The 20,292-nt window shown below is 43.4% G+C and overlaps 1 protein-coding gene across 5 annotated transcripts in view; it reads left to right on the top strand.

Annotated features, from left to right (window-relative positions):
* Positions 1 to 20,292, top strand: part of TMEM175 (transmembrane protein 175) — a 46,011-nt gene that overhangs the window by 239 nt on the left and 25,480 nt on the right. For 2 of the 5 annotated variants that reach the window (XM_043546354.1, XM_037902262.2), the window contains exons 2-4: positions 6,186 to 6,224; positions 11,899 to 11,996; positions 19,940 to 19,991. In XM_043546354.1, the coding sequence (XP_043402289.1) occupies positions 6,186 to 6,224; positions 11,899 to 11,996; positions 19,940 to 19,991 (189 nt within the window). Of the gene's footprint in view, positions 1 to 2,197; positions 2,216 to 6,185; positions 6,225 to 10,360; positions 10,467 to 11,898; positions 11,997 to 19,939; positions 19,992 to 20,292 lie in introns of those variants that run through there. The other 3 variants (XM_043546355.1, XM_037902264.2, XM_037902266.2) reach the window with 3 other exon arrangements.

Below are 20,292 nucleotides of genomic sequence, written 5' to 3'. Positions count from 1 at the left end.
CCACCCGCCCGTACGCCCAGAGTGACCGCTTCCAACCGCCCTCCCAGAGTGACCCCCCGACCCACCCCCTTCCAACCGCCTCCCGTGCGCCCAGAGTGACCCACCGCCACCAGCACCCGCCCTCCCAGAGTGACCCCCGGCCCCACCCCTTTCCAACCGCCTCCCGTGCGCCCAGAGTGACCCCCGGCCCCACCCCCTTCCAACCGCCCGTCTGCCCAGAGTGACCCACCGCCACCACCCGCCCTCTCAGAGTGACCCCCGGCCCCACCCCCTTCCAACCGCCCGTCTGCCCAGAGTGACCCACCGCCACCACCCGCCCTCTCAGAGTGACCCCCGGCCCCACCCCCTTCCAACCGCCCGTCTGCCCAGAGTGACCCACCGCCACCACCCGCCCTCTCAGAGTGACCCCCGGCCCCACCCCCTTCCAACCGCCCGTCTGCCCAGAGTGACCCACCGCCACCACCCGCCCTCTCAGAGTGACCGCCGGCCCCACCCCCTTCCAACCGCCCGTCCTCCCAGACTGACCCCCGGCCCCACCCCTTTCCAATCGTCCCCCCCGTACGCCTAGAGTGACCCACCACCGCCACCACCTGCCCTCCCAGAGTGACCCCCGGCCCCACCCCCTTCCAACCGCCCGTCCTCCCAGAGTGACCCACCACCCGCCCTCCCAGAGTGCCCATGCCCCCCTCTGCCTCTACCCACCAGAGTGCCCCCTGCCTGCCCTGACCCCCTTCTGCCTCCACCCCCCAGAGTGCCCCTACCCCCCCCACCTCCACCCCCTGGAGTGCCCACCACCACCTCCTTCCCTGACTTCCCTCTTGGAGTGCCTCACCGCCCGCCACAGCCCCGGTCTCAGAGTGCCCCACACTGCTACACAGACCCCCCCACTTGGAATGCCTCTGTCCCCCACCCCCTGGAGTACCCTCCATCCCCCTGGAGTGCCCTGCCCCTTCTGTCCTCTCTAGGAGTGCACCCACCCTCCTTCCACCCCCCTGAGTGCCCCCGTCTCCACCTCCCTCTGCCTCCTCTCCCAGAGACTGTCCCAAGTCCTCCCTCCACCTAACCCCCGAAGTGTCCTAGCTCCAACCCCTACTCCGCACCCCTGGAGTGTCCCCACTACCTGACTCCTCTGCCCCTTCTCCTAGAGTGTCCCTGCCCCACCCCCCAGAGTGCCCCAAATGCCCCCAGCATCTGCTCCCCTTTGCTCCCACCCCTGCAGACTACCTTCGCCCCCTCTTTGTTCCCACCCCTTTGCTCCCCTTTGAGCCCCTATCTCCTGGAATCCTTTCTCTTATTTGGCCTCACCCCCTTGGACCCTCACCCTGTTTCACTGCCCCATCATGCCCTTATCTATCCCCACTCCACCTTGAGTCCCCCATCCCTTATCCCCCCCCAACCACCCACTTTTCACCCTCTCCATTGTTCTCTAGGAAGGAGCATCTTGAATAGTGTCCCTATTTAAGCCACTGTCCAGGTGTGGGTTTAGAGCAAAAAGAGGCCCGAAGCTCTTCACAGTGTATTATTTTTATTGCATTAGCACCCAGAGGCTGCTGTCAGGATTGGAGCCCCATTGTGCTGAGTGCTGTTCAGATATACAGGCAGCCGCACTCTGCCCCAAAGTGATTATATTTTAAGGCAACAGGAGTGAGGGAGAGACACCAACCTGTAAGCAAGTTACATATATATGTGTAATACAATTAGGAAAATACGTAATTTCCAGTAGCCCAAGCTTACCCATCCTTTGTTGGTTGATTGTCACTTGGTTGTTTCAGCTTCTTTTCAAAATCTCTGCAGGACACTGCTTAGGAAAGGTGCCCAGGTATCACCGTGCTCGGGGAGACTGGACATAATGGTTGATTGTCTATACGGAACTTTGAAGATAAAAGTCACCCATATATGTGCAGAATGTTACCTAGCATGGTCTAGTGCATAGACATCCAGTGTTCCTGTGGCAAAGCAGTCCAGGGGATAGGCAAGAGCTTTCACCAGCACCACATTTCAAAAGTTTCAATTTTCTTCTTGTCAGCAGCATTAATTTCCCATCATTCCCATCCATAAATCTATATGGAAACATATTAGGCTTTTCATCAGTCGCACCTTGGCACATCCCAAGATGCCACAGTTTTTCCATGCTTTCTTAAGGGAGGATGTAAATGAGCGAGCCATCCCTAGGCTTCTGATTTTTCTGGAGCAGTCTCCTTGGTTGTGATTCCAGGTTATTATATTCATCTACCTACTCTAGAGTTTGTCCATTATTGTGGTGTTCGGTTGCATCCCATTTTTGGTAATCATGTCAACGTACATGCTTTGTGTTTTCATCGCATTCAGGAATAGTCCATATTCCTCACCAACTGTTTTCATAGAATCCAACAGTTGTTGCATTGCATCAGTGGTTGTAGTAGAGAGTGTTGTGTCTCTTTCATATCTGAGGTTGGTTAAGAGGAGTCTGCCAATGCAAATCCCAGCTCCTTCCAATTTGTCAAAACCATCCAAGGCTTCCCTTGTAATAAATTCTGCATATATGTTAAAGAGGCTTGGAGACAAAAATACATACTTGTCTCGGTGGAAAACCACTCATTCTTGCCTACTCCACTGTGGTCTGTTGGTGGTAGTGGAAACTTTCAGTAAATTCAGTAAGATGCTTTACGCTCCCATGCCTGCCAGTGTCTTCCAAAGACTGTCATATTGGACAGTATCAAATGCTTTTCTGTTGTCCTGCATTATAGTGGCTCTGGTGAGGCATTCAGTTTGGTACAGTAGTCTTTCCACCTGTATTTAATGCCATTACCCTGAGAGAGGACTCTGTCATCATGATCTTTTGCTATGTGTGCAGGGAAGATATTTTGGTAAGAAGTCTGACCACTGTGAACATACCTTTTTTATTATTACTTTTTTTAACAGTTCTCATATTCCATACATTTTGCCCTTATATATTTCCTCTTGTCTTGTCTAGTCTGCCTTTGAATCTTTCTGCTCAGTTCCTTGTATTTTCTCCTATGTTCTTTCCTTTTCAACCTATTTTCTTTTACTATGCGTTGTTTTTCCACCAGCTCAAACACCTTCTTTGTTAACAATGGTGTGCTCCAATGTTGACTTTTTGGAATGTGTACTTTGATAGTTTTGAGCATAATAGTTTTCATTTTATTCTAGAGTTTGTTGGGGTTGTTCTCCTCTTCCACTTGTGCCAATGCCTCAAAACCATTCTGGACAGAAGTTGGATCATTTTTGTTGATTCTGGTCAAGCCCAAATGCAGGGGACCTAATGAAAATCCTATCTTTTTAAGTTTTAATTTTATGTTTGAAGCTAACAGTTGATGGTCTGACTTGCAGTCAGGAAAGTCTTTGTCCATTGGAGACTCGATCTCCAGCATCACTTTATCATTACATAGTCAATTTGGTTCTTTGTCACACCATCAGGTGACTTCCATGTATATAAATATCTAGGACATAGAGTGAAGATGGGGTCTGTAATGACCAGGCGATTAGAACAACAGAATTAAGTAAACACCTTCTTTTCTCATTTTGTGAACCAAGACTACTGTTTTCCATTACTTCTTTATGAGAATGCTGAGCAGGTGCCACTATAGTACAAATTTCAGAGTAACAGCCGTGTTAGTCTGTATTCGCAAAAAGAAAAGGAGTACTTGTGGCACCTGGGAGACTAACCAATTTATTTGAGCATAAGCTTTCGTGAGCTACAGCTCACTTCATCGGATGCATACTGTGGAAAGTGTAGAAGATCTTTTTATACACACAAAGCATGAAAAAATACCTCCCCCCACCCCACTCTCCTGCTGGTAATAGCTTATCTAAAGTGATCACTCTCCTTACAATGTGTATGATAATCAAGTTGGGCCATTTCCAGCACAAATCCAGGTTTTCTCCCCCCCCCCCCCCCCCCCGCAACCTACTCTCCTGGTAATAGCTTATCTAAACAGGGTGAAAGCTGGAGGCATGTAGGTAAGAATAGCGGTCAGTAGGTTTCAAATCAGCGGCACTGCTATGGGTACCCGCATGGCCCCACAGTATGCCAACATTTTTATGGCTGACTTAGAACAACGCTTCCTCAGCTCTCGTCCCCTAACGCCCCTACTCTACTTGCGCTATATTGATGACATCTTCATCATCTGGACCCATGGAAAAGAAGCCCTTGAGGAATTCCACCATGATTTCAACAATTTCCATCCCATCAACCTCAGCCTGGTCCAATCCACACAAGAGATCCACTTCCTGGACGCTACAGTGCTAATAAACGATGGTCACATAAACACCACCCTATATTGGAAACCTACTGACCGCTATTCTTACCTACATGCCTCCAGCTTTCACCCTGACCACACCACACGATCCATTGTCTACAGCCAAGCTCTGCGATACAACCGCATTTGCTCCAACCCCTCAGACAGAGACAAACACCTACAAGATCTCTATCAAGCATTCTTACAACTACAATACCCACCTGCGGAAGTGAAGAAACAGATTGATAGAGCCCGAAGAATTCCCAGAAGTCACCTACTACAGGACAGGCCTAACAAAGAAAATAACAGAACGCCACTAGCCGTCACCTTCAGCCCCCAACTAAAACCCCTCCAACGCATTATTAAGGATCTACAACCTATCCTGAAGGATGACCCAACACTCTCACAAATCTTGGGAGACAGGCCAGTCCTTGCCTACAGACAGCCCCCCAACCTGAAGCAAATACTCATCAGCAACCACATACCACACAACAGAACCACTAACCCAGGAACCTATCCTTGCAACAAAGCCCGATGCCAACTCTGCCCACATATCTATTCAGGGGACACCATCACAGGGCCTAATAACATCAGCCACACTATCAGAGGCTCGTTCACCTGCACATCCACCAATGTGATATATGCCATCATGTGCCAGCAATGCCCCTCTGCCATGTACATTGGTCAAACTGGACAGTCTCTACGTAAAAGAATAAATGGACACAAATCAGATGTCAAGAATTATAACATTCATAAACCAGTCGGAGAACGCTTCAATCTCTCTGGTCACGCGATTACAGACATGAAAGTTGCGATATTACAACAAAAAAACTTCAAAAGCAGACTCCAGCGAGAGACTGTTGAATTGGAATTCATTTGCAAATTGGATACAATTAACTTAGGCTTGAATAGAGATTGGGAGTGGCTAAGTCATTATGCAAGATAACCTATTTCCGCTTGTTTTTTCCTACCGCCCCCCCAGACGTTCTTGTTAAACCCTGGATTTGTGCTGGAAATGGCCCACCTTGATTATCATACACATTGTAAGGAGAGTGGTCACTTTAGATAAGCTATTACCAGCAGGAGAGTAGGTTTGGGGGTGGAGGGGGGACCTGGATTTGTGCTGGAAATGGCCCAACTTGATTATCATACACATTGTAAGGATAGTGATCACTTTAGATAAGCTATTACCAGCAGGAGAGTGGGGTGGGAGGAGGTATTTTTTCATGCTTTGTGTGTATAAAAAGATCTTCTACACTTTCCACAGTATGCATCCGATGAAGTGAGCTGTAGCTCACGAAAGCTTATGCTCAAATAAATTGGTTAGTCTCTAAGGTGCCACAAGTGCTTCTTTTCTTTTTATAACACAAATAACTTCCAACTTTTTGTATTATTGTCTTTCTGTTAGAGATAGAAAGCAACACATCAGGTCAGTTCATGGTGTTGCAAAATTAATACCAGTATTGGAATTTTTAAATACCAATAGTGCTTATAGGCATTTGGATTTAAAGTGCTGTGGTATTCAGTTTTAATTTTTTTAAAAAACGTTTGTATTAATACAAAATGTTTTACATTTCACTGGAAGTAGAATTGGTTAAAATAATGACACCACCCTGAATTTTAGTAGCCACTTAAATGTCTTAGACATCACATCCATTTCAAACCTTACCACTTTTAGAGAGACATATGAGACTTCATTGAAACCTGAAGTATTGGAATTAAAGCAAGCAACTTAAAAGTTATGCAAATTTTTTTCACATCAACAAATCTAAGTAATAGTTGCTTTATGAAGACAAGTGAGCTTTATCCCTACTTTGCAGGAAATAAATATATGTATTCCATCAGCAGTCAGTAAAACACTCATCTTGCGAGTCATTATATCATTTCATATGATGTAGAATGAGAGGCTTATATATTCCATCCAATAATGAGATTTTCTAATTTCAGATTTTGCCTGTGGCCCACACAAAGATACATCCAGATCAGGTATCGTATATTTAGTATATTGTTACATGTTTATTCTGTCTCTGTGAGTGTTAGGAGGACATTGCAATTTTACTTCCAGGTTCTGTTGTTTTTTTTCCCAGTTAAGACGTTACAAAACCTTAAATAAAACTAAAACCAATAGTTCATTCTCTAATGGGTGAATTATTGAACTGGAGCTGAAGGGACTGAAGTACTAAAGACTTGGTTCGTTAGAAAAAAAACATGATTGCTTTATAGATTAGTATATTTCAAGGCCAGAAAGAACCATTAGATTATCTAGTGTGGCCTCCTGTATAACACAGGCCATAGAATTTCACTTTGTCACCTCTGTATTGAGCCCAGTAACTTGTCTGACTAAAACATCTTCCAGAAAGACATCCAGTCTTGATTTGAAGACGTTAAGAGATGGAGAATCTTACTGAATAATGCAAGGTGGAAAATATTTTAGAAGCTATTTATTTTCCCCAACATTATCAATCAGTTTAATGGTTAATGTAATCTGTTACCCGCACAAAATTCTATGTTACTCTCACTGTCTAGGGTCACCCACCTTTACCCAGTTCCTAGGGCTCAAGGTGTAACCCTGTTAATTAGGCACCCACCCTTACCCTTCCGTGGGCTCAGGGCATAACCTTGCACTCTGCAGGTTTGCGGGGTCTTTTACCAGTGAAAGAGCCTTACGCAGTAATATCCTACTAAACCTCTATTTATTAACATTCCCAAAACAGAATGCACATGCTAAACATACAATGATCACCACTCCCAATAAGGCAGATGAACTTTTCTTGATGGCCAGTTAGGATCAGGTCATCTGGGGGACTCCAGTTTCTGCATGGTATGGTTGGCACGGTGTTGAGGTCTGGCAGCTGATCTTGGGGCTGTGTCCTGGAGTTGGTTCCCAAGAACTTCCTTTTGGACCCCAGTTTATATAGTGAAACTTGAGTCCTGCTTAGCCATACCTTAATCAATTGTTTTACTAAAATTTTACTAACCAATCTTAACATATTGTAACAATTCTCTAACCAATTCTACCCCACTACCTTAATTGATTTACACCTAGCAAAATTAATTATGTAACAGAAACAATCAAAGAATCAGACAGAGATCATGCAGACAAAGAATAGAGAAGTGGGGACCATAAAGACAAAACAATAAGGAAATGAGGTTTTTACAACCACAACTATTGGTAAGCGATTGCTTTGCCAGACAGAATGCTATCAAACTACGTTTTCTTTAACCACCTTAAGATCCGTTTCTTTATCTGATGATGGTGGGTACTGTTAGGACAGGATCGCCTTCTTAATAGTCCAATATTACATTGTTTTAATGTAGTTTAGATGGAATGTGAGGATGTGGCTTTTTGCTGCTTAGCTCATGGCTGCTGCCCTCCTAATATGGCTGCAGACAAAGGCCTTAGGCCTTACAATATGGCTACAGGAAAAGGCCTTATCCTTACAAATCAAAATAATTTCAAAAGAAATAGGTGAGACTAAAGAAAATACAATACTAAAGTGGTAAATTTAGTTAAATATATACCAAAGACACATGGTTTAAAAAAAAGTAGGAAATCAAAGACATTCAGTATTGGACTATTTAGATAGCACATATGAAGGTTCATAGAAATGTCTTTATTTTTATGCTCTTTAGCTGAGCATATAAACTTCCACCTAAGCCACTCTGGATAGCATATTCTCTTATTCTATAGGTGGAGTTGTATCTCTTTCATACAAACATTTATTTCCAGGCACAGTACTTAATACCAGGAGTAGTCCCGTTGAAATCAGAGCATTAAGCCTTAAAATCGAGTAGTAAGTGCTTGGGGGATTGAACCTTAGTATAATTCAGAATAGGATACCAAATTAGTGTTGTCCCTCGTTTTCCCTGTAGAGAGCACATAGGGCAGGGGTCTCAAACACGCGGCCCGCGGGGTTCTTTCGTGCGGCCTGCCAAGCTTCCCCTGCCCACCCCTGTGCGCCCCTCTGCCTACACCGTGGCGCTGCGTGCCCGCACCACTCCCTGAAGCAGCCAGAACCATGCCTCTGTGGCCCCACCCCCGTGGGGGGACGGGGACGGGGACAGAGGGCTCCGTGCATTACTCTCGCTTCCAGGCACCGCCCCCCACAGCACATGACAGGGCAACTAATATGTTCAAAGGATATTTTGTTCGCTGGAGGGGTTAGTAAAGTTAGCTATAGAACTCGCCACTTAAAAGAAAGGGAGAGAATACAGGTCTATGTTTATCAAAAGGATGGGTTAAAGACATTAAATTATGTAAGATAATGGGAATGCAAAGTAATAGAATAGGATAGCTACTAATGCAGAAAAAATGGACTTAATCAATAGACGCAGTTGTCAAAGTGGCTGGAAAAGGAAATACTGCAATTGTAAAGCCTTAAAATTCCCAAGGGAAAAATCTCCTCCCCCCTCCCCCAGGAGGGTACTATCCTTCAAGACAGGAAGAATTTTAAGGCTCCAGGACTGCAGAAGAATCAGCTGTAGATCAACAGGCCCAAATTCCTCCCCTTCACTGATGTGAATATCAATAAACTATTAAGTCAGCGGAGTTCTGCCAGATTTACAGAATTGTAGCGAAGAGCAATATTTGGCCTTAAGTATAAGTAGAAGGAAACCAAGTTTTAGTTTTTTGGGGAAGTAGAGATATAGCTGCTAAATCAGTTCTTGGACTTTGAATACTAGGGTTTAGGTTGTTAATTAACATTTTCTTGGTTTAGAAAATGATTTGCCCTTACATCAGATGGTTTGGTCTTCTGTTCTCCTGTACAGAGCAGTGAGCAAATGAGGCCTAGCAATTCAGATTGCAAAGACATATTTGGCATTTTATTGTATTTAGATTAGAGAGCTCAAAATTGAACCATAATGAAAACAGACCTTCTGTGCAGTGTCCGCATCCTCAAACTTTTACAGCAAGAACCATATTTTAATAAAGATTGTCTTATGACACTTCCCCTCCCACTCAGCCACACTATATTCCTTAGGCAACTGCAGCAAATTTCTTCTATTGAAGATGCATTAAATAATTTAACTGGCAAAATATACGTTAACAGTAGGAAATAAGGTAGAGGAACCAGCAATACATGACCAGCAGGTTCTGGGGTCCACATTTGACAGTTTGGGGGACTCTGGCCTCTTGCATCCCGATCTCATCTTCCTTCACATACTGGAATCAAGTCACTGAAAGCAAACATGTCTGAGGCTTCTGAAGAATTCCTGCTCCAAATTCCAGCTCTGGGAAGTTTTGAATGGGGATGTTTGCTGGTCAAGACCTCTCAGAAATGCAGTGTCATGTCATGTCACGTCACAGTGACCAGAGGCATCATGGTCTAGTGAATCAGATATTAGGCTGGAAGTCCTGTTACTGCCTTTGGGCAAGTTACTCCACCTCCATGCCTGTCTCCTTTCCTACCCTTTATCTTGTCTATTTAGACCAGGGGTGGGCAAACTTTTTGGCCTGAGGGCCACATCGGGTTTCTGAAATTGTATGGAGAGCCGGTTAGGGGAGGCTGTGCCTCCCCAAACAGCCAGGCATGGCCTGGCCCCCACCCCCTATCTTACCCCCCCCCCGCTTCTTGCCCCCTGACGCCCCCCCGTGACTCCTGCCCCATCCAACCCCCACCCCGTTCCCTGACTGCCCCCCGGGAACCCCTGCCCCATTCTCCCCCAGACCCCCCACCCCTAACTGCCCTTCACCGCCCCATACAACCCCTCCTCTCCTTCCTGACAGCCCCCCAGGACCCCTGCCCCTTCAACCCCCCTGTTCCCCGCCCTCTGACCACCCCACAAACTCCCCTGCCCTCTATCCCACCCCCCCCCCCCCGCCCCCTTACCACGCTGCCTGGAGCACCAGTGGCTGGCAGCGCGGCTGCACCGGGACAGGCAGCTGCGCCGCGCAGCACAGAGCACCAGGTCAGGCCAGGCTCTGCAGCCCCGCTGCCCAGAGCATTGCGCCGCACAACAGCATGGCTTCGGGGGAGGGGGACTGCGGGGGAGGGGCCGGGGGTGAGCCTCGCAGGGCAGGACGGTCCCACGGGCCAGAGTTTGCCCACCTCTGATTTAGACTCTAACTCTGCCAGGGACTCTCTCATTATGTCTCCATATAGTGTACTGGCACCATAAGGATTACTGAAATAATGATGGCAGTACGTGAAGTTGAAGGGCCTGCAGTAGTTAAGAAATTGGTGGATGTAAGGCTCAACCCATATCTTTTCACATAATGTTACAGAGGTAATGATGATATAGCAACGAGTAAAGTGACAAGGCGTTGCCATGCAGAGCTTGTGTTCCAAGTTAGACACAAAGTTTATAACAGCAGAGAGATGCTTATCACTATGTATCCATTCTATTAGTTATCTTTCATCATCTTCATCATCATGTTCCTATTATGCCTCTGGCGTTTAGGGTAGCGACGAAGCTCCTCGACTCCTGTCTGTTTCTGGCAAGCCTTTCAATGGTTCCCCAGCTGTGCCCCAGGTTTTTCAGCTCGGCTTCCACAGCTCTTCGCCATGTTGTTTTTGGGCAGCCTTATTTTTGCTTGCCTTCAGATGTCCACCTTATTGCTACTATGGTGATGGAATCAGTTTCCATCCGAAGCACATGACCGATCCATCTCCAACGCCTCCTGGCAATGAGGGTGCGCAGATCCTCTTGGCTGCACTGTATCAGTAGATCTTGGTTTGAGATTATTCTGGGCCAAAAGATACAGAGGTATTTTTCTGAGGCAGGTTGTATGGAATGAAGACAGTCTGGACATGTCATACTTTCTCATTCCCCAGCATTCTGCACTATAAAGTAGTGTTGAAAGAACGCAGCTCTGATAAATCTTGAGTTTGGTTTTGGTGTTGTATTTTGATGATTTCCAGACAGTTATCTTTCAAGATTTTTTAAAAAGCTAATCCTATAAATTAAGATATGGTAGCAATGTCCCAAATGACAGTTTAGATGTCAGTAAAACAAGACATTTCTGTAGCTCTTAACAGTTTTACTGCACTCAGAAACTGTAATCTAAGTAATTCCCAAAACCCTAATGATATCTTCAATTCAGCTAACAAATATCTGTTTCATTAAATCAGTGTAGGGTCATCCTAGCACAGGTAATAATACCAGGCTCTTGTATAGCACAAAAACCAGTAGAACTCAAAGTGCTTTATGAAAATAATTATCATTGTCCTTTCACAGATGTGGAAATGGAGGCACAGAGAGGTGTAGTAATTTACAAAGGATACACAATAGGCCAGCTTGATTAATAGTTACGCTTCTTTAACTGTGAACACAAGTGATTGTCTTACCCCTTAAAAGTGAGCGGTACCAAAACCCTCCACGTTTGTTGAGCAATGGTTCCTATTTTTATTTGGTAAACCACAACCTGACACATCTTATGCAGTCATCTAGGTAATTGGAGCAGATATTCCAGAAGGCTTACAAGTGTCTGATAAGCACACTACTCTTTTTTGTGGTACTGTATGGATGATAAATCAGAAAATGGAAATGGTTGGAAGAAATCTATATTTTAGCAGGCAAGACATTCTCAAAATTTATTCTGCACTGTGAAGTTATGACTTGTTTACAGATATTGCTGGCAATTTTAGAATGTAACATTCCTCATGTCTATATTTTGCAATGATGTGCTTTTTCTATTAATAACACTGTTTTATTTCAGAAATTAGGTGAAAGTATTCAACAGCTTCTACTAATGAAAATTGCAGTCTACCTGATGACTTTTTTAATAGTAACAGTGGCTTGGGCAGCACATATAAGGTATGAAAAGGGGGAACATTTTTTTGTCTAATTCCTTCTAGGCAGTTAAAGCAAGATTAGTTTAGTGGAAGTGAGTGACCGGAGATGCTATGTCACGTTTTTCTGGAAATTTGCACTGAGTCCTGATAGAAAGAATGTTTTGGTTATAGCCAAAGAGGATTAAAGTATTTGATATTAAGCCATCTTTTTGTAATGTTTTTTAAAGCTACAGAAAACATAAGATAAGAGATGTTTGGGAAATTTCTTTTAGATAATATTGGCAGAAGGTACAAAAATTCATTGTACAATATCACCAACAGGTCTGACCCACCACAGTAGCAGCAAAGTAAAGGAAAATAAATACTGTATCTTTAAAGTCAAGCTATTTTAGATTTGTAGAGTGTAAAATATACGTTGTTCCATTAAGAATATAATTTCTAACATATATAGTTAGAGGAATTCAAACAGCAGAATTGGTCTAGAGCTTACGTTTGTCCTTTCCAGTGCATACAACATCACTTCTCTCCCCAACAGCATTTTCTTTAAAACTGAGTGAGAAACTGGAGAATCTGCATTTTCTAGGGGGGGCAGACTGTGCCCCTTCCCAGCATGCTTTGTTAAAAGGAAATTGACAAGAAAGACTTTCCCCTGTCGTCTCTTTCTTTTCCCTTCCACCCCAACCATCTGAGCTTCTTTTCTAATTGAGATCAGGTTAGCTGGAATTTATTTCCTAATTTGTCTAAACAAAACCAGTTTGCTTTGATTTGGCACTGCTCAAGATAAAGAAGAACCATAACCCACTCTTTTTTTTTTTCTTCAAGTCTCGGACAGGTTGGGAGGGGAATATAACTACATTTTGTCCTATTTTTCCCTGAGGCTTTTTCCTAATTTCTCACTGATGTACTGTAAATATGTACAGTAATTAAATAGCAGTGAGAATAACTTGATTCAACTGCTTGTTTTTCTAGTGATATTAGCTTAGTGAAATAACTGCAGTTTATCTTACTTGAGGCTTTGATACCATCATAAATGGCACTTTTTGAATGCATATGAAAAGTAAAATTTATTACTAAACCTCTTTAAATTATCTTTTAGGAAGGCTATGAAATGAATAATATGTGGGTGAAGAAAACATGGGTTGAATAAATATCTAATTTCTCAAATTGTGAGATGCTAAAATCTTCCCTTTCAAATAGAGAAACTTAACAAGATTTGATTTCCTATGGCTCATCTGTAATACTTTGCCTATAAAGTGACTACTACAGAATGCTTTGTTGGGCATTTTTTCCAATGCCATATCTTTATTTAAACCAGCCATTTCAATCTAGTCATGACGAATATATGTAAATTCTTGGAAAAAAATTTGAAAGAGAAAATAGTTAAGGAGATAGAGGTAGATGGTAATTGGGATAAAATACAAAATAGTTTTACAAAAGGTAGATCGTGCCAGACCAACCTGATTTCTTTTTTTGAGAAGATAACTGATTTTTTAGACAAAGGAAATGCAGTAGTTCTAATCTTCCTGATTTCAATAAATCATTTGATACTGTTCCACAGGAGAAATTATTAGTTAAATTGGAGAATATGGGATTAATACGAGAATTGAAAGGTGGGTGAGGTGCTGCTTAAAGGGGAGACTGCAGTGGGTAGTACTGAAAGGTAAGCTGTCACACTGGAGGGAGGTTACTAGTGGAGTTCCTCAGAGATCAGTCTTGGAACCAGTCTTATTTAACATTTTTATTACTGACCTTGGCACATAAAGTGGGATTGTGCTAATAAAATTTGTGAATTACATAAAGTTGGGAGGTATTGCCCACACGGAGGAGGACCTGAATATCATACAAGACGATTTGGATGACCTTGAAAACTGAAGTAATAGAAATGGGATGAAATTGTATAGTTTAAAGGGCAAGGTCATGCTCTTAGGGACTAACAACAAGAATTTTTGCTATAAGCTGGAAACTTACCAGTTGGAAACAACAGAGGAGGAGAAAGACCTGGGTGTATTGGTTGACAGGATGACTCTGAGCTGCCACTGTGATGCAGCTGTGAAAAAGGATTATGCAGTCCTAGGACACATCAGACGAGGTATTTCCAGTAGAGACAGAGAAGTGTTAGTACCATTATACCAGGCACTGGTGAGACCTCACCTGGAATGCTTTGGGCAATTCTGGTCTCTCATGTTTAAGAAACATGAATTCAAACTGGAACAGGTGCAGAGAAGGGCTACTAGGATGAACAGAGAACCTACCTTACGGGAGGAGACTTAAGGGGCTTAGCTTGTTTAGCCTAACCAAACAAAGGCTGACAGAAGATATGATTGCTCTCTATAAATACATCAGAGAGGGAGAGGAGTTATTTAAGTTAAGGGCCAATGCTGGTACAAGAACAAATGGCTATAAACTGGCCATCAACAAATTTAGACTTGAAATTAGACAAAGGTTTCTAACCATCAGACGAGTGAAGTTCTGCAACAGCCTCCCAAGGGGAACAGTGGGGGCAAAAAACCTAACTGGTTTCAACACTGAGTTTTATGGAGGGGATGGTATAGTATGATGAGATTGCCTACTGCAGCATGTGGCCCATCTGCTAGTAGCAAAATTCCCCAACAGACTGAGATGGGACACAAGATGGGGAGGGCTCTGAGTTACTGCAGTGAATTCTTTCCCAGGTGTCTGGCTGATGGGTCTCGCCCACACGCTCAGGGTCTAACTGATCGCTGTATTTGGGGTCCAGAAGGAATTTTCCCCCAGGTCAGACTTGTAGAGACCTTGAATTTTTTTTTGCCTTTCTCTGCAGCATGGGGTATGGGTCACCTGCTGACGTGACCTAGAGTAAAAGGTGGATTCTCTGACACTGGAAGTCTTTAAATCATCATTTGAGGACTTCAGTAGCTCAGCTAGAGGTTAGGGGTCTGTTACAGGAGTGGGGCTGTAGGCTGCAATGAGCAGGAGGTCAGATTAGATGACCATGATGGTCCATTCTGGCCTTTAAGTCTGAGTAATGTTTTCTTTAACTCTTTTCTCTGGGTATTGAATTAATGGCTGCCTTGACTGAATGTTTTAAACAGATGAACATAGTCTTAAGCTTGAGCTTGGGCAGTAGTTTGTTCTACATGCAGAGAGGAAGGGAAGGAAAGACAAAGGGGGAGGGAGGAAAGGAGATTGAAGGAGAAACGCTCCCCTAGTTTGGAGGAGCACTGGCAGTGGCTGCTCAGGAGAAGGAAATGAACTTGGGAGTCCTGTCTGCTAGCCCAGAAGAGATTGTAGGTGGGGGAGAAATAGCACATCCCTTTGAGCTGTATGCTTAGCTTTCCTTGTGCTCATGCACTTTTGAGGGAGCGGTACTCATGTCAGTGACCTAGTGTCTAGCTATCTTTTTAAGACCCTTATAAGCAAAACATACCTTCCACCTTTGTGTAAACTGTGCTGGCTAAAATGTTTTTTTCAGCATCCACCTTTCATAGCGACCTCAGATTGCGACATGTCTCTGGAGGACCAGTTGCGATATAGCCTTTCTTGCCTCTGGTGTGATAAATTAACTCCTTAAAGTTGTCAAAGGACGTATCTATATTAATGGAGGCCCTGATCCTTGAAAGATTTAAGCAAGCGCATAACTTCACACACATGGGTAGCTACATTGATTGCATTGTGACTATTCCTGTGAATAAAATTAAGCATGGGCATAAATCTTTGCAGTTGTGGAGTCCAAAAAAAGTCTCATTTGAAGTTAAGAAATTTACAGATGCCTTCTTCCTTCCCCTGAGGGGGAGGGATCATTAAATTGCTTTCTGTGGCACTAATGGTTATAGGTAACACCTCTTGGAGCAGACTGCATTAAGACACATAGATGAACATGATTTGTTGGGGAAGAATCAACATGGCTTTTGTAAAGGGAAATCATGCCTCACCAGTCTACTAGAATTCTTTGAGGGGGTTAACAAGCATGTGGACTCAAGGGTGATCCAGTGGATATAGTGTACTTAGACTTTCAGAAAGTCTTTGACAAGGTCCCTCACCAAAGGCTTACCAAAGTAAGCAGTCATGGTATAAGAGGGAAGGTCCTCTCATGGATCAGTATGGTTAAAAGACAGAAAACAAAGGGAAGGGATAGATGGTCAGGTTTGAGCGTAGTGAGGTAAATAATGGTGTCCCCCAAGTCTCTGTACTGGGACCAGTGCTATTCAGTATATTAATAAATGATCTGGAAAAAGGGGTAAACAGTGAGGTGGCAAAATTTGTAGATGATGCAAAACTACTCAGGATAATTAAGTCCAAAGCAGACTGCGAAGAGTTACAAAGGGATCTCACAAAACTGGGTGACTTTGCAACAAAATGGCAGATGAAAGTCAGTGTTGATAAATGCAAAGTCACGCACACTGGAAAACACAATCCTGACTGTACATACAAAATGATGGGGTCTAAATTAGCTGTTGCCACTCAAGAAAGATCTTGGAGTCATTGTGGAGAGTTCTCTGAAAACACCCACTCAATGTCTAGTGGCAGTCAAAAAAACTAACAATGTTAGGAACCATTGGGAAAGTAATAAATAATAAGACAGAAAATGTCATAATGCCTCTATATAAATCCATGCTCTACCCACAGCTTGAATACTGCCTGCTGTTCTGTCACGCCATCTCAAAAAGGAGATATTGGAAAAGGTGCAGAGAAGAACAACGAAAATGATTAAGTGTATGGAATAGCTTCCATATGAGGAGAGATTAAAAAGACTGGGACCTTACAGTTTGGAAAAGAGATGACTAAGCGGGGATATGGTAGAGATCTATAAAATCTTGAGGTGACTGACTTCTCCGGGGTGCAACCTGGAACTGAGGTACCGTTGAGCCCTGTCTCACCAGCTTGGGTCCCCTCCCACACTGTGATCCTATGATAAGCTGCAGATTCCTCCCGGTCCTGCACTCGCACAAACATTTAAACAGGCAGGGACATACCCAGCTGCAGTTGCATGAATGCCTTTGCCAGGCACTCATGAACCAACAATAGAGAGGCTTCAGCCCCCAGCCTAGGACCCCAGAGCTGTACCGTCTTGCCCTGATTAGAAGCCTGACCAGTGTAAGTTATTACGCAGTCCGCCCTTCCCTCAATGTGTAGAGACAATGCACCAGCCCCTGTTCCTGAGCAGATTTCCCTTTGCACTTCAAAGAACACACTGTTTTAGGTAAAAAATATAAAACAGATTTATTAACTACAGAAAGATAGATTTTAAGCAACTATAAATAATAGCATACCCAACCTGAAGCAAATACCAGCAACTACACGCCACACCACAGAAACACTAACCCAGGAACCAATCGCTGTAGCAAACCTCGTTGCCTACTCTGTCCCCATATCTACTCTAGTGATACAGTCAGAGGACCCAACCACATCAGCCACACCATCAGAGGCTCATTCACCTGCACGTCTACTAATGTTATATATGCCATCATGTGCCAGCAATGCCCCTCTGCCATGTACATTGGCCAAACCGGACAGTCCCTGTGTAAAAGAATAAATGGACACAAATCGGACATCAGGAATGGTAACACACAAAAGCCAGTGGGAGAACACTTCAATCTTCTTGGGCGTTCTGTAGCAGATTTGAAAGTAGCTATACTTGAACAAAAAAACTTCAGAAACAGACTTCAAAGAGAAACAGCAGAACTAAAATTCATTTGCACATTTAACACCATTAATTTGGGCTTGAATAGGGACTGGGAGTGGCTGGCTCATTACAGAAGCAGCTTTGCCTCTCCTGGAATTGACACCTCCTCATCTATTGTTGGGAGTGGACTACATCCACCCTGATCGAATTGGCCCTGTCAACACTGGTTCTCCACTTGTGAGGTAACTCCCTTCTCTTCATGTGTCAGTATATTTATGTCTGCATATGTAACTTTCACTCCATGCATCTGAAGAAGTGAGGTTTTTACCCACGAAAGCTTATGCTCAAATAAATCTGTTAGTCTTTAAGGTGCCACTGGACTCCTTGTTGTTTTTGTAGATCAAAGTTGGTTACCTAAGAAATAAACAAAATCACAATCTAAGTTCTATACACTAGACAGGATTTGAATCGAGCAGTGTGTCATCCTGATCATACAAGCAGTTTGTAGATCTTTCATACACAGGCTGGGATCCCTTCTTTCCTGTCTGGGACCATCCCTTGTTCAGTCTTTGTTCCTCAGGTGCTTCCAGGTGTTGAGTTGTGGGGGATGTGAGGCCAAGTGATGATGTCGCTTCCCCACTTTATAGCTTCTGCTGTGTGGAGGGAACTACTTTTTCCCAAGCAAAGTCCCCAGCACAGTTTGTGGAAAAGTACAAGCACAAGATGGAGTCCAGTATGAGGGGGACCAGATTGGTATGCCAGAAGATTCAGCGGTACCCGAGTTCCAGATTGCACCCCGGAGAAGTCTGTCACACTTGACTGGCATGGAGAAAATGAATAAAGAAGTGTTATTACTCCTTCACATACCACAAGAACCAGGGCTCGCCCTATGAAATTAATAGACAGCAGGTTTAAAACAAAAAGGAAATACTTTCCTCACACAGTGCAGTCAACCTGTGGAACGCATTGTTGGGTGATGTTGTGAAGGCCAAAATTGTAACAGGGTCCAAAAAAGAACTAGATAATTTAATGGTGGATAGGTCCATCAATGGCTGTTCACCAGGATGGTCAGGGATGCAACCCAATGCTCTGAGTGTCCCTAGCCTGTCTTTGCCAGAAGCTGGGAGTGGATGACAGGAGTTGGATCACTTGATGATTACCTGTTCTGTTAATTCCCTCTGAAGCACCTGGCACTGGCCACTGTCAGAAGACGGGACATTGGGCTAGATGGACCCTTGGTCTGACCCAATATAGCCGTTCTTAATAAGTTAAGGAACAGTTTGTGGGAGGACCTAGGTTCAGAGGTTCAGTGATCAGTGTACTTTATAGATTAATAGAGGAATACAATAAAATTAACCCTACAGACATAAAAAAAATTAAAAATATTTAACCAATTTACCTTGCTTTTTTTAATCTAAGTAAAATTCAACGAGAACCAGACTAATTCCGCCCTCCCCAAAGCTGAATGTAGAGGGGGAATAATCTAAACTGTTTTTCATGCACATTCTGAGATTGATGAATTTAACAAAACCTCATAATCTGGGTCTACTTTGAAAAATGACTCAGATGCTATTCAGAAATCTCAAAGATTTCCAGATGAACCATGCTATATTTGCAAATTAAACCATTTATTCTAACTGCCACACCTGCAAATTTATTTTGGAATGTGTACATCAGTCTGGCTTCGTTCTGGTTCGTGCATAACCAGTAAACAAAGTTTCTATTGGGGAAAATTTGCCTGTTTTCACATTTGAGCAACACTGTCATCTGCAGTGGAATTTCACAAGTTTAAATGAGTACAGACTATGACCCTGCACTCAGAGTTTTAGGGCCACTGAAGCACATGAGTAGATCCATTGACTTCATCGGGGTTACTCACATGTTTGCACGATCATGGCCTCGGTTAATAATTCTGTTGATGTGAGAGTCAATAAAGTTCAGCTCACTTTTTCACATCTGTATTGGCTCTGTAGCCATTGTGAAAATGTATTTCAGTAAACAAATTTGATTCAGAATGACATAAGAAACATCTGTAAAGTAAGAAAATGCCCATTTTACATAATCTCTTTTCTGACCCCAACTGCCCTTGAAAAATTAGAAAGAGATGATTCACAGTAACCACCCCTTCAGCAATTAATTTGGATTTCCTTATCTAGCATTTTTATTTTCTTAACAAACAAATGTTTTTATGTTTCAGATAATCAGATGCTTGTTTTTTCAATCAGACAGATATTTATTGCTAGCTGCCAGGGCTGCTTATTATATAAATTGCTGAACACTGGAAATGTGTTTATGATATAATGTTATCAATGCTTGTTTTTACTAAGTAGGTTGGTTCATGGCTTTTTGTCTTGTTTTTGCAGACTGTTTCAGGTGATAGAACTTATAGACGATGTTCTTGCCCTTCTAAATTTGGTGAGTCTCTGTCAATCATAGTTGAACCAGCAAATGTAAGGTTGAAATGTATAAAAGCCGGTAGAGCTACACTTTTTGTTATATTTGTATCCAGATACTGTCAGCAAAGTATATTATATTATATTATATATAATATATATTAAATATATATTATATTTTAATCTGAGTAATTTAAATTGGCCAAATAGGAAAACAGGCAGAATCATACAGCTTAATTTCCCTGCCTACCTGCCTGCCTTAGCCCCACGCCGTTCCCGGAAACGGCTGGCTGCTGGCACATCTCTGCAGCCCCTGGCAGGGG

Source organism: Chelonia mydas, chromosome 5 (assembly GCF_015237465.2).
Source record: "Chelonia mydas isolate rCheMyd1 chromosome 5, rCheMyd1.pri.v2, whole genome shotgun sequence".
In the NCBI taxonomy this organism is placed as follows: domain Eukaryota; kingdom Metazoa; phylum Chordata; order Testudines; family Cheloniidae; genus Chelonia; species Chelonia mydas.
Note: the sequence above shows the minus strand (reverse complement) of the source record. Positions and strands in the feature narration are given on the sequence as shown.